We start from the raw sequence: 15,147 nt of genomic DNA on the forward strand, positions 1-15,147 counted from the left end.
TGTTTATGCCCCGAGCATAAACAAGTAATAGACATAAAACACTTTGTGTATTTACTTCAGAGCATTAGGGTTATAGCTTGTTTAGCCTTTACTGGAGAGCCAAGAAATGCATTCACACCTAATCCGTCCTCACAGATGCTATACAACTATTGAAGTTAGTTTTATTTACTGTTGTTTAGTGTAATTGTTACGTCCCCACTAGGGATGAGGAAATGCAATAAAATAAAAAAATATAAGCAAAACACTCCTTTCTGTAGGTGTTCAGGTTTATGTACCCATTTTTGTCTAGGCAAGCATTATATCACATGTTCTACTCTCCCAGATCAAATCATGACTGAAACTATGGCTGTGCGATTATGGCAAAAATCATTATCTCGATTATTTTGGTCAATAATTGATATCATGATTATTAAAAACGATTATCCATTGACTTTGAAAACATCCATTTATTGAAGAAAAAAAAAAAAGTGAACCGTGTGTTTTTAACAGTTTATTACCCTGAACTTTAAATATAATTCAAAAGAAAAACCAATACAAATAATTAAAAAAAGAATCGTTTTATTTAGATTACGTTGTTTTCATAATCGTTGCAAGCCAAAATCGTAATCGAGATTAAAATACGATTAATTGCACCGCCCCAACTGAAACTCTACACTGTTCTTTACAGTTTCTATATTTATTTGAGCAATCTCATACACAAGCAACAAAAGCAAAATATGCAGAAAGAAGTATTAACATGTTTGAGCTCATTTATCCACCAAATCCTTTCATTTAAATTTGTTTTCACACAATAACAGCACTAATAACCAGTTTAATGATTTTCAAGCTTTCAAACAAAGGCGCTGAGTTGATGTCAGTTCTGTTTAAATACCTGGGCATCAGTATCGAGTCCTCAAATGTCTAATCCCACAACAAATGATCCAATAAGTGTAGGGATCTATTCTTTATTCACTGCCATTTCCAAACTCACCTCTGGTATTTTGCCAGAGTACGACTCACTGATTAGATGTAGGAATAATTAATGGTGTATATCCGAACACTTTCCCAACATCACTCTTGATTCAGTGTGTCCTTTGTATTGTAATACTTGATTTGGGAGCTTTCTCCTGTTCTCACAGAGACCTGAGTCACTGGTTAAATGTAAGTGTAGAGTTCCAAGGGTAAATCAGCTGACTGCCAGTACAGCTTTCACTTCATTCTGCCGAAATTGCATGTCTGACTCTCTGCTCTGCCCTCTGTCACAGCAACATGACTCTGTCGGGGTTCAAGGATTCAGTGATGGGGCTAGTTGACTTTGTGGGTCGGCTTGCCTCTATTGGCCTGCAGCTAGAAGGATGCCACTCTCTCCTCCTCAGCTTCATCCTCGACTTCTATACCATGGTACATGAACAGATGCTGATGCTTTTACCTGCGGTGTGCCTTTTTTTAAAGCCACAATGCAACCGGTGTTTGGGCTTAAGTGGTACCATTTTAAAACTAAGATGTTTGAGTTTCACTGTCCAGAAAGATGTATAAGCAGAGTTTGACACGAGAGGCCCGTTTTCACATGAATCTGTTTAAGGGGCAGAGATGTTGCAGTGGAATAAACTGTAGTTCCTGCTTTTTTAACACCACCATAGCAATCATTTGGAAAAAGGATGCCAAGAGTGTGTTTTAATCTATATTTCTCTCCTCCCCCAGGTGTGTGACACGTTTCTGAAGTATGGGCTCCCCCTTGTGGTGATGCCCCCACCTGGAGTTTTTTACCCAGCGCTGTTTGCTACTGACCCGGTTAGCGTGGACAGACTGGCCTTCATCATGTACAGGTGGGGACTCTTTCACACACAGTTCCCGGTTCATTACTACGATAACTTCTTACGCACCTCCTAATAATTCTCCCCATTCAGACATTCACCACATACAGGAACATTTTTCGTTTTGTTACACATGCTATAAAAAGGTTATAATAGATTGTGCAGCATATGGTGGCCAACTGCCATAAAATCCAAATCGTTTTTGTTTCGTGAATAACGAAATTGAAACCCGAATAGTACTCCAACTAACGGATATTCAAATATTGGGGTACAGCCCTACTGTCAAACGGTCATAACCCCTTCGAAGCCTGTTCCTGCAATCTCACAGATGTATCAGTGTTATCCCCAGGGCTCGAGCTTAAGGACGTCCCGTCGTCCCGGGGCCGAAAAAAATAGTGTCGGGGAGGATACAAAATAATTTGGGACGAGTTAAAATAAAAATATCCTGCTAACTCTACTACAAACGGCGATGAAAATGAAACCGACTGCACGTTTTGTGTAGCACACAGTTATTAAACCTCCTTGTCAACATAAACACACACGCACAAAACATTTAGCAACCCGCGAAATACACACACATGTAGCCACTGCTGTGCCGCTGGCTGTCAGCCAGCCGCCCAGTTGGCTGTGCCCGCGAATTCCTGGTCCGCAAATTCGCGCTCTCTATGGTCTAGCCAGATTAATATAATATGGCTCTGGGTCTAGCTATGTACTGAGTGTGTGTATTTCGCGGGTTGAGTGTTGTACAATGACAATGGCATCCCGTGGAGGAATTCTGAAATGTTTTACCGTTACATCACAAAAACGCACAGCAGAACCAGTAGGGCTGTCCCGAATACCATTTTTCGGGCTCCGGATATTCGGTAGTAATCAGCAGCGAATATTCGAATATTCGGTGCGGAGAGATTTGTATTTTTTTAATGCATTTTTTTTTCACATTTTTTTTTTTTCCCCAAAAGGTTTCATAACACGCTCCGAATCCGAGACACCTGACAACACGCTGTTAAGCAGAAGCGCAGATAGAGCATACTATTACGATTTATATGTATTTATTGTATCAGTACTCGCAAACATTAAAACTAAATGTGTCCTCTGCATTTAACCCAGCGCAGCACCCGGGGACCAAATCTGGTTCCACATTCCGTCTATAACATTTTACAACCTGAACAGTCAAACAAAGATACAAAACACATATTTCAGCTGCCAGCTTCATGTTGCTGGCATTGTCGTGGACAACGGCTACTCGCTTATAATTCGGAATGGCAAAGGCGTCCGCCACTTCTCCAAGCTGTTCTGCAATATTTACTCCCGTATGGTTTACTTCCATTACTTTGGTTTCCAAAACAAAGTTACAGAGTTTCCACTCGCGAGTTATGAAATGACAGGTGACAGCCATATACGCCTCCATACGCACCGAGGTGGTCCAAATGTCCGTTGTAAAACTTACGGCAGTTGAGTTTTCAATCTGAGTTACAATTTGGTCTCGGTGATCGCTGTACTTCAGAGACATGGCATCTAAAATACTGGAGCGTTTGGGGACAGTGTAGCCGGGCTCCATCTTCTTCATTAATCTTCTGAAGCCTTCGCCTTCGACTATGTAAATGGGTCTCATATCCATAGCGATGAAATGTACTATGGCATCTGTTATCTCTATCTTTCTTTTCTCCGTTATCGTTTTTTTTAACTGTAGGGTCTGCTGTATTGTTGAGGATGTTGATGGCTGGGATGCGTGGGGATGCACCTATGGCCACAATGTATTATTAGGCTGAGCTACTCAACTTTATGCCAATAATTGCCTTAGCCCCAGATGTTCCCACATTACTCCTATTATTTTCACTATGCTGATAAAATTAAAAAACTAATATAAAAAAATAATTCGGTTGCTTGCTTGCAACTATTTTCCAAGCAAAGTAAGTGCACGTTTTTATCATGTTTAACGTTACTGTTTAAACGGCGGATAAAGCAGCTTCATCATGGCAACTTCACAACAGCTAAGCTAAGCTAGGTTACAGCATCCAGGTGACTTTTCAGAGTTGTTGTGCCACCGTGGTAGGCCAGTTTCTTATCACATATTTGGCACACTGCCTTCTTTTTACCGTCGTCCAATTTAAAATGGTCCCACACAGCTGAAGTCTTCGGCATTTTATGGGTGAAGCGAGGTGAAGCGTGCCATTTGCGTTCGTGACTGTGAACAGTGAACGCAATGTCAGGAGCACAGGCTGAGATTGTATATATTTACGCATTTTAACAGTGCAATTCAAAAGTATAAATATAGTATAAGAATATGGAAATTCGCCTTTATTAATAGCATACATTTAGAAAAATATATTAATTTGTTTGAAAAATATTTTATTTTTAAAAATATTTTTTTGTTTGAAAAAAACGAATATCCGAATAATGAAATTGAAACCCGAATAGTTGGCCAACGAACGAATATTCGAATAGTCGAATATTCGGGTACAGCCCTAAGAACCAGACCCTGGAGCGCCGGCCTCTTTATTTACTTACTCCTCTTCATCCCCTATGAGTAATAAGGCTGAGATGAGAACCCTCCATCGCATTTAGTCCTTAGCAATATGCTGCGCCTCTCCCCATGTAGGGATGGGTACCGAGCCCCGGTATTAAACGGGCCCCGGGCCGGAATTATTAAAGACAGTGGTAACGTTAAGCTCCGATATTATCAGACTTTTTATCGGTACAGGAGACATTAAAAAAATATGTCATATGTATTATTGCTACATACACATTATATCGCAGTTTTAGTTTCACCAACTCCGTTTCTAATATGCAATAAGACTAAAACATGCGTCTATGATGTATTTTCGAGCTTTCCAATCCAGATGAGATCTCTCTCTCCCGTCTGTGTGCGAGGGGGCGGGGCCGTTTGTAAAGGTCTCCTGACTGTGTTACAGACTGTCATCCTGGTTAGCGGTTACTCTGGGTTCTGTCTTCAGGACACAGTGTTGGATTTTTTTTGATAATTGGATGGGACTTGATTGGATTCAATATTAGAGTAATTTTCTCGTTTCTGTGTTTGTTTAAATATATTTGGCCTTTGTTTATGTGATTGAATGATTTACTAAAATAAAAAGGTTGATGAATTATCATCTAATCATTTGTATGATGTTTTATTTATGTTAAAGGTCACTTTGAATGATTTTAACTAATGATAATGTAGAAGAAAAAAAAAAAAAAAAATTCGGGACGGTCCACATTAATTTCGGGACGGCTTGGATTGTATTTCGGGACGGTTCCGGGAGGATGGGGAAAAAAGTTAGTCGAGAGCCCTGGTTATCCCTGAAGTGTTATTTGGCCTTGAGATTGGAAATTGGTTGTACAGATTTCCCTAAACATCAATTCCCTCTCCCATTCAACCATGACCCCTCGCAGCAAATGTTCCTGAACATTTCAGGGATTGACTCATATGCTAAAGAGACTTCTGCTACAACTTGACCCGATGCATACACTAGCAACCCCCTTAATGTGGTATGTCATATGTTGATGCATGTTTTATGATGGAACAGAGCTGGAATCAAATGGATAAATTGTACGTGTCTCTTCATGCATGATTTATGATAACGAGAGTCTAAGAAGCAATGCACTTAAGCCCTCTTCTCCCTTTTTATGTAGAACTCAAGCACCATTTGTAACTTCAGGCTTTAATAACACAAATCCTTAGAGTGTCGGTTAATTGACTACACCCCAGGGCGGCTTCAGTAATTCTGTCAAAGCTGAGCGAAAAAATGCCATGGCAAAGTAAAATTGGAGCATAATTGTATTTTCTATATTTTGACAGCCTATTGAGAACAAACTGTGTTGCATTAATAATCACAGATTATTCAGAGATGATTCTGTTTTTTTTTTTCAGGTACAAGGTGAACTTGACATCAGCCAAGAGTCAAGAAAAACTCACGGAGGTAAGAAAACCCGCCTATCTTCTTGCAATGCATGTCTGAAAATGAAACATGATGTGGTTTGCATTGCAGTGGTACAGCAAGAGTAAAGTTTGGTCCAGTGCACCAAGCAGTGTGAAAGGAACAGATTTTCTATTAGCATTGTTTTAATTCAAACTGCTATCTCAACCTATGGATTTTGAATGCATTTCTTGTGAATGCATTAGGGCTGCGCGATTAATCGATTTAATATCGAAATTTGAAATGATGCAAATCGCAAAGCCTGCGATTTGGGATACACATTATACAGCGCGTCGGATTCAATGTTTTTCTTGTGGGTCAGTCATCCACACCAATCAGAAGTGCTGTGCTCCACATGTACCAGCCATTGTTAACCAATCAGAAGTGGCCCAAGGTAACTACACATACGCCCAACAACAACACTGCACGTGAAACGCCCATGTGTGAAGACGTTTCTAGCAACATTCATGGTGTGGATAAATGGCTTCAGCCGAGCCAGAAGCAACGTTGGGACAATTTAGTCCCGAAGAAAAGCAGCACTTCGGTTGTATGGAAATATTTCGGGTTTAGGACGACAGATGTGCAACAAAAGCAGGTGTTGAGCACGACCTGTCGCTACATCCCGAGAAAACACCACTAACCTGTATCAGCGCTTGAAAAAGCACCACATGTGTTCAGTGAAAGTCCTGTAGCCCAGTCTAACGTTACTCGTTTGCGGCTGTTACGCCGTATGAAAAGGGTTCACGAAGGCACTGTGAGATAACCAATTCCATAACGCACTACTTGTTTTAATGCATGTCAAGGTATTTTTATGTGTTCCTGTTGCACGTTGTCCCGGTCCACACGCTGTATTTATTGCTCGCCTGGTTCGTTTCTAAAGGCTTGTCACGCTCTTTAAGTTTCTAATCGATTACTTACTGTCTGCGAGGCGTCCTGCAGAGTTCTGTTTATTAAATCCTACAGGGAAAAGAAACTGCTTCTATATCCTACGACCAGTGAACGCACCACCATAACATTATGATGTGTGTGTCTCTGTTTATGTGTGTATTTTATCTATGGAAACACTCCTGTGGATGTCCTTTTTAGATTATATATATATATATATATATATATATATTAATGCTGTCAAAATTATCGCATTAACGGTGGTAATACATTTTTTGAATTAATTTCGTTAAAATATTTAACGCATTTAACGCATGTGCAGAATGGCCCGCCCCATACATCCCACCAGTGGCAGCGCCAGGGTATGGCTGGGGTAGGCTACACCCATACCAAGAAATGGCTTAGCCCCACCTTGAAAGTAAGCAAAAAATAAAGTCTGCCAACTCGCGCGGAGTAAATTGCACAGACAACAGTTAGTAAGATTGATTTCAGTAGCCACTTGTCTGGAAATACCGAAGACCAGAAACGGTTTTGAAAACTTTTGTCACGTAGTGATCGTCTTCTCAATAGAACATCTTTGATAATGTCTTCTGGCCAATCAGAACGGTGTGGTGTTGTTGCAGGAGGTCCCGACAGGAGGTCCCGACAGAGAATACTTTTGCTCATGCTTTTGCTGTAGTACAGGGGTGCACATAACTGGTACGCCGGTTATGTGCGTAATCTGAAATGCGTACTGTCACTTGTGTCACAAAGCGCATTTGCGTACCGACGTACTTTTCCAGAAGGCGGTTAGATCACCGGACGACAGAGGAGCTGTTAACGTCGGTCTGTACAACGGAATTGTGCCAAAACTACGCCAACCGGCTGCGGAGGGAGACTCCCCCCTTCACTGGAGAACTGCGCTAAAACAGCCGATCACAACGTTCACACTCTGTGGTCACGAAGTACTTCATTTTGACACGCAGAAAAATGTTATAATAAACATAGATACGTATGTTAAATGGATATATCCGCCTTCTTTCATTTATCTTTCCATTCCCAACAATATACATAAAGAAATGGCATATTTTGGACATAGTTCGAATGGTGATTAATCATGATTAATTAATTTTTAAGCTGTGATTAATCTGATTAAAAATTGTAATCGTTTGACAGCCCTAATATATATATATATATATCGCAAATTGAATCGCAATCGCAATATCTGTCAGAAAAATCGTAATTCCATTATTTCCCCAAATTGTGCAAAATCCGTAGAATGCATTTACATTTGAGGCATTTAGCTGGTGTGCCTTTCAGAAGTGACATGCTATTTGCTTTTATAGATTTTTCCATCCCTCAGTCTACATTCACATGCCTCCACCTTCAGCCGCTAACCTTTTAATACCCTGTCAGATGAGGACTTAAGAAGTTGTTGATTTTAAAACATCTGCCACTGCGGGCAGAGAATTTACAAGTTCATGTCAGGCAGCCAAGCATGCTCCCCGTGGAAATGTCAGAGGCACTTTTTATTTGGACAAAATGGACTTGGTTAATAGTATGCAAATGAATCGGCCCAACACACATCAGAAGTGAAACCTTGCAGATATGGAGATTGGTTTCCTTTTTTTTCTCCACTTTCCTTTGCTTCTTTCTTATAATTTTTTGACTCACTTTTCGATTCTTTTCTTTCAGCAAGCCTTTCACATCAGCCGTCAGACTTTCCGTGAGTTCAACAACTACACAGTCTACATGGTCAACTGCCTGTGGAACTCCAAAATGTTCCAACCAGGCATGGGTGTACAGCTGGGAGAGGAGCTGCTGCTCAAGAGCAATGTTCCGCAATACTGGACGAGCTTCGACCTCGTCCACCACCCCGCCTTCATGAGCTACGCAATCGACTTCCACCAGAAGGTGAGTGTGGGCCGTTTGGGAGTTCCTGTGTCTTTCCACTAGGGATGCTCCGATCGCCAATTTCGGGGCCGATCGCTGGAATCAGTATCCGCCGATCCGATCGAGTGGGCGGGGCCTAAATGGAAGATTTAAACATCACTTTAAATCTTCCATTTAAAGTAATGTTTAAACTCAGTTAATGGGGCTCATTCACTGGAGCTTCCACAAACAACGATCAACTTAATTATTACATTCAAATGATGTACATTATTCAAGTTTACATTCACTTTAGATAATAACACGGGAGAAATGAGCGGAAGCGCTCTCTTTTCCTCTCTCCCTCTCTCTCTCCCTCTCTCTCCCCCTCTCTCTCTCCTGACAGCCTGTCAGTATCTCATGCAGCTCACTGATCCAGTAATGAGTGACCTGACAGTGAAGAATAAATATATTTATAACTAGTTTAGCTTGTTCCAGAGGTAGATAAAATAGCTAAGTGTGTGGTCTAACTCTTGTGTGTTTCGCTCCGCTTACCGGTCCGGCGGGCGGAGCTGCAGGATTTCTGCTTCCCACACGTTGCATTCCGCTATTTTACTGTCTTTTTCAGACACCTTAAAATAATGCCAGACCGGTGAAGCCATTTTGGCAAACTTGTTTTGCCGCACACAGAGAACAGTGTCATGTATTTTACGTCATGCGATCGGCTCTCGCGATCGGCATGTTTAGAGAGCACCGATCGATCGGTAAAGAGTGAGTATCGGCCGATATCGATCGGTGACCGATCGGAGCATCCCTACTTTCCACTAGTCCAGATCGCAAGTGCACGTCAGCATCGCACTTGCATAACGACAGAGTCCACGCAACACTGAAGCGATGAGCCTGTTCCGTCTTTTTTTGTTTTAAAGAGAGAACAAGCCAAACTTTCTATTCATTTTTCCTTTAGTTTTTGTGAAAATTGTGGAAAAAAAGAGCTATGCTCCCCATCATCATTGACCCACAAGTCATTCATCATTTCTCACTGAACCAAAAGGTTAAAAAAATACTTTAAAGAAAATTGTATTTGTATACCACTTTTCAAAACATTTAGAAAATGTATGTAAGGAATAAAATAAGGATTATCATTACAGAATCAAAAAATGAACAGATAGATAGAAAGATAAAACATGTTATTACATAGGACAAAATCAAACAAAAATATTCACATCATAAGAAAATAAGGATAAAAATTATAAGGCTATTAATTGAAAGGATTTTTAAAAAAATGATAAAATGTTATAATCTGTAGTAAAGTTCTAGTGTTTTATGGGATAACACTCGGGTTGACTAGTGCATGAGCGCTGACCTGTTGTATGAGACATGTTAAGTGTGAATGGCTCCTGATCGATTTTGGTCTAGACGGGGGTTCAAATGTATTTGAGCAAGATCCCGTGTGCTGCACACCACTAAATGTCTTCTACTGTATGTGTCCTATGTAGCTCTTGCTTATTTTCAAACGGTAAGAGGCAGTTGATAAATCAGCGAGCAAGCCCGTCTGTACAGTTTGGTTAATGGACTTGCACAGACAAGACAAGGAGACAAATGTAGTATTGATGTATCTTTCATAGAAGATGCATTAATACAGAAGGACATTTTATTATTAATGGGGTCTGCATGAGATGTGGTTTTCATCATGTTTAATAATACACGTACCTTTTTTTGGTTTGGTCCAGCTGCAATATCCAGCAGCGATATTGAAATCTAACTGGGTGAGCTGACAATGAATAATAATGTTCTCTCTTTTTCAGTGTTGGCCCGGGAAAAAGGACATCGACCTCGATTCCATAAAGGTTTGAGTGGTCTTCTCTTCATCTCTGCATCATTCATGTTAGACATTAACCTGTTAAGCCCGGGAGCCCCCGTGCAACATCTTGGAAGAAACAGCGTCTGAGGGCTTCTTAACATTGAACTGACGATATGAACCATTTTTACCCAAACAAAACACAAGTCTAACGCCGAGCCTCTGATTTAGCATTAAGCGAAAGAGTGCCAACGCACTGAGCACATAACTCACGGTAGAAATATTTTATACTTCATCGGATCTGCTCAAACTAGATATCATATGTGACCCGCTCTATCGAAATCAGTCGGAAGTCGCAACGGCTCATTTCAGAATAAACGTGGATTTACGTAAAAAACAATTTTTTCAGGGTTCGGGTGTTTTGTTTGATTTTAAACAAACAAAGTCTTTGCTTTCAGAATATGAAACTTTTATTTCCAAAATCACACGATAAATACATTTTTGAAGCTTGTAAAGGGACGAAGACAAGCACCTCTCACTCGCAATCTGCTCTTCCAGCAGCGCCGCCCCCCCTCCCTCCGGCTGAAATTATGAATGTACGTGTATAGTAATCATAGATAACACAGCAGGGTCCGTTACAGTTTGTTTTCATCTGATTTCAATTAAACAAAGTCTTGGCTTTCAGAATATGAAACTTGTTTCGGCAAATTCAGATGATAAATACAACGTTGAAGCTTTTAACGGCACAATTACAAGCGGAGAACGGAGTTACTTAAAGGGATAGTGGAAATCCGCGAATTTTGGGTTTAACTTATGTATTTTTATTAAAAATAAGAATAATAAACAATTTTTTTTTATTTCATGCGCCTAGTTTCATTTTATTTTCAATTTTACTGCTCCCGACCACGCCCTCTCAATGAAACGAAATTCTTCGGGAATCTTCGGGTGATGACGAAAACAAAGGAAGACGGGCACAAACATTGGACGAGGCACGAGTATTTTATTATGTTTTCTGGCTGATTTAATGCATCGTTAGCCTGTACCATTGTGTACAACGCCATTTATTGCCTGTCGATTAGGCGACCGGAGGCCTCGTCATCCGATAATCCGGTACATAGTGTTGAATGTGTACACTACAGTCATCATATAGACATGATAGACTAACAGTACTGTGAGTACAGCCTACACTTGACAGGCAGCCTGGCTAGCCTAGGATTAGGACCATACTACGTCAAAAGACCGATTGGCTCTAGCTGTATATCATGCTAGTATACAATTCATTTACATTTATTCATGTAATTAATGCCCATAAGGCTGTTACATATACAATAATAAATGTGACAAGATAATTTATGTGAACCTGACCCTGGTATGTTATGAAATGTACCCTACATGCAGTCATCCTCGGGCATAGCCATAGGCTGCATAGTGTATGCATGCCAACTTTTGCAATATATAATATAGCGCCTAGCGTGAGCTATGCTTAGGGACCTACCAGTCAAGATTATTTGTGCGTAGGGGTGCATCATCTGGCGCCTGGTCCTGGTCATCCTCGCCATTGCCCATGCCGTGAACTAACTCCATCACCTCGGGCTCGAACAAATAAGGACGTAATGGTCCATCGTCTGGCTCAATATTCTCACCATCGTCGCTTACTGAACCGGATTCAGATTCAGTTCCTAAAACTACATTTTCGCAGGAAAGCCGAGAGGATGTTTCTGACTCGCTATCATCACTGGATACCTCGTACAATCCTTCTTCTTTGTCTGATATATTTGCCCTTCCACGTTCATTCTGCATAGATGAATATAACTTTGAAGCTTGTAACGGCATAATTACAAGCGGAGAACGGAGTAACTTAACGTCAAAGCAGGCGTAACAACAGCCGGTGTTTCTCGTGAGTGTTTTCCCCGGGAAACAAACACAACACACACAAATGCAAAATTACACAAACACACACACTCGCAAGCTTCCCCCAGACCAGTAATCCAAACGAAAATATCTTCCCTCCGTAGTATTTTGATCATTTGCTAATAATCAATCAGATCGATGGATTCCAGAGAAGAGGACACTTTGAAGGCCTTTTTCTCAAAATGATGACTCGGTGACAGTCGTTATATAATGTGACATATTTTGCTTAATATTTGGAGTACAAAAACAATCCTGATATCATTAGAAAGCTCGGAATCTCCTCTTTCCAGCAGTGTATACAACTCAAAATGTGTCTTCAGGTCAATGCGACTGATTTCGATAGAGCAGGTCACATATGAAAGCTGAGATTCCACAGATTCCACTGGTATACGTATCATCACTGTGCGACCAAAACCCGCGGCAGCGAAAGCCAGCAAAGACAACACACAACTTCACTTTACGGAGCCAACACGGCAAATACGTCTTACCTTTGCTGTTTTCTGATCAAAAGTTGTGTTCAAGGGCATTAAAACGCTGCTGAAGGTTAAGCCAATGTCTCCGTGTCACTTTGAAATGATTACTGATATTCCATCATCATATTTATGTCAATAAACTGAGTTTTCATATAGAGTGTATGAGAGCTGTAACCCAGCTTCTCGTTTTGGGCGTGCTGGCTGCGCATCACTCTCATTCACCAATGGTAATGTTTACATGGATTTAGGAACCCCCCTCGATTCTATTGGCTCTAACGGTTAAAAAGAGGTGTCAATCACCAAAATCGACCGATGGGTTCCAGAGATATGGAAAATGACCCCAGAAGTGTTTTGTCCCCCTAAATCTCTCTAAAAAGGTCAAATGTCAAATGTTGTTTTGCATAAATCTTGATACAGGTTATATTATATATTATAGTTTGGATTCCTAAAGCTTTTAGTCTACTATCCCATCATTCGGATGGTTTTCACTATAAGTAATGTTTTTCTTTTGGACGGAAACTATCATTTACATTTTTTTACTATGTTCAATCTGAATTTACTTTAAAAATAAAAACGTCTATATTGATTCTGACTCTTCTACATCCAACTCACAGGTTTATCATTGCTTTGAGAAAAAAGATGATTAATTTACCCCTTTCTAGAAGTGAAGATATGGTCATTTGTTCTGGGCATGTCATTTTCGAGCCTGAAACCTGAAAAACAGGCTCAGGGCTTAACAGGTTAACAGAGGTTGCTTTGCTCATAGAAAGCATCAGATGTCTCGGTTGTGACTGTGTCTTTCTCTGTTTCAGCATTCCAAGCCATGGAGCTGGTACCTGGAATATTTGTTCAGCCAGGGTTATGACGGCCTTGCACTCTTTGTTCAGAGCAACATCAGGGCAGGGCAGGGCAACGGGCAGCAGGGCGACAGCCTGTCCACATAGCAGAGGAAGATGCTCAACTCAGAGAGGAAGAACAACCACTCGCAACTCACCCATATTTTTTAAAAGACTTGTAAATACTTAATCTTCTCTTCAAATGAGCTACTTCTGGCAAAGTGTTTATGTACATATATGTATCTGTGTTTGTTTTGTATTTGTACTGACAATGCTGTCCAGTTGGCAATAATAGACTACAAAGCCCTGGCGCCCATTAGCCAAATGATGTGTCAGTAGTAGGTTTGAAGTCAGTGTATACACATTAAACATGGAAGGTTGTTGCAAATAAAATAACCTGAAAGGGGATCATTGGTAATATTCATATCCACACTTGCTGAAAGTAGACAACTGATGCAGACAAGATGCTAAAGAGTAACACAACTTTAAATTATTATTTTTCCATTTTCTTTCTTCGTGTTACAGTCATTCTTTGTTCAATGTCGGCACTGATCTTTAACCAGCAAAGGATTATTTGTTTAGCTTGCTTTTTTGTATTTTATTCTTGTACAGCTTGTCGTATGCTAAACCTGACTCTCTTGCACCTTGTTGAAAATAAAACAGTGTAAGACCTTTACTTTAGAAGCTAATAAAATCTGTTGTCTCTTATTAACATTACACTGCAGCATGTCACAGTTTACAAATGTCTTGGTCTTGTATCCTCATGTAAAACCTAAATTGTTGCTCTTTTGAAAGGCATCAGTTGCTTGTGTGTGTAACATAGGTACGTATTCTTATCAAATCAAGTTTTATTTATATAGCACATTTATAAACGATTTATGGTCGAGCCAAAGTGCTGTACATATAATAAAATTAGCCTACAGTAGAGACACTTTACACCAAATATTACAACACTGATTGTTCAGAATATCAGTATGAGAAAAAACGACACCCTCTGTCCTTAGACCCTCACATCGTACAAGGAAAAACTTCCAGAGAAAACCCACAGTTTCAGGGGGAAAATGGGAGAAACCTCAGGGAGAGCAACAGAGGAGGGATCTGTATTATGTATTCTTCGGTCAGACGCGCTGCCACCTGGAAACAGCATTTTGTTTTAATTAAGGAACACACCTGGATGGTTAAAGGTTCCTTGGCTACTTGCGATAACTTTGATTGAAATCAGTTTGCCAGATACACAAAGTGATTTGCAATGTGGCAACAATAAAAAACAAAAGTCACTAAAGGTCTGCAACCAACCAATATCTCCGTTAATCCATAACTATTAGTTTTTTGATTAATTAATTGATGTGTTTATGTTATGTAAGGAAGTGACATTTAATATATTTTTTAAAGAGCCCATAGTTATATTTTTAAATGTTGGTTTCATTCAAGCAACCCACCTTCAAGCTATCATGATTTCAGCTGTACACTTAGCAAACCTGTAAAAAGGGTAAGTTAAATGATGTCCTTGTTTATAATCTTACAGAAATCCTCCACACTAGAAAGGGTTAATATTTCTTATGTCTGTATGCTTCATAACAACAGTAAGAACATGCCCAAAGAATACACTCTAGGTTAATTTATCCTTATAGGCTTGAAGTTTCCAGAGGTGTCAAAAATGTGTTTCAAAATGTGCTCTCAACCCTGAAC

General features: G+C 40.1%; 1 protein-coding gene across 1 annotated transcript in view; it reads left to right on the top strand.

Moving 5' to 3' along the window:
* The window catches only part of cenpi (centromere protein I), a 30,984-nt gene extending 16,816 nt beyond the window's left edge, over positions 1–14,168 (top strand). Inside the window, exons 16-21 of the mRNA XM_071204612.1 lie at positions 1,245–1,380; positions 1,681–1,805; positions 5,662–5,710; positions 8,267–8,485; positions 10,246–10,287; positions 13,435–14,168. Of these exons, the coding sequence (XP_071060713.1) occupies positions 1,245–1,380; positions 1,681–1,805; positions 5,662–5,710; positions 8,267–8,485; positions 10,246–10,287; positions 13,435–13,566 (703 nt within the window). The 3' untranslated portion in view covers positions 13,567–14,168. The remainder of the gene's footprint in view (positions 1–1,244; positions 1,381–1,680; positions 1,806–5,661; positions 5,711–8,266; positions 8,486–10,245; positions 10,288–13,434) is intronic.
* The last annotated feature ends 979 nt before the right edge of the window (positions 14,169–15,147 follow it).

The sequence above is a fragment of the Pseudochaenichthys georgianus genome, chromosome 10 (genome assembly GCF_902827115.2).
Source record: "Pseudochaenichthys georgianus chromosome 10, fPseGeo1.2, whole genome shotgun sequence".
Classification (NCBI taxonomy): Eukaryota; Metazoa; Chordata; class Actinopteri; order Perciformes; family Channichthyidae; genus Pseudochaenichthys; species Pseudochaenichthys georgianus.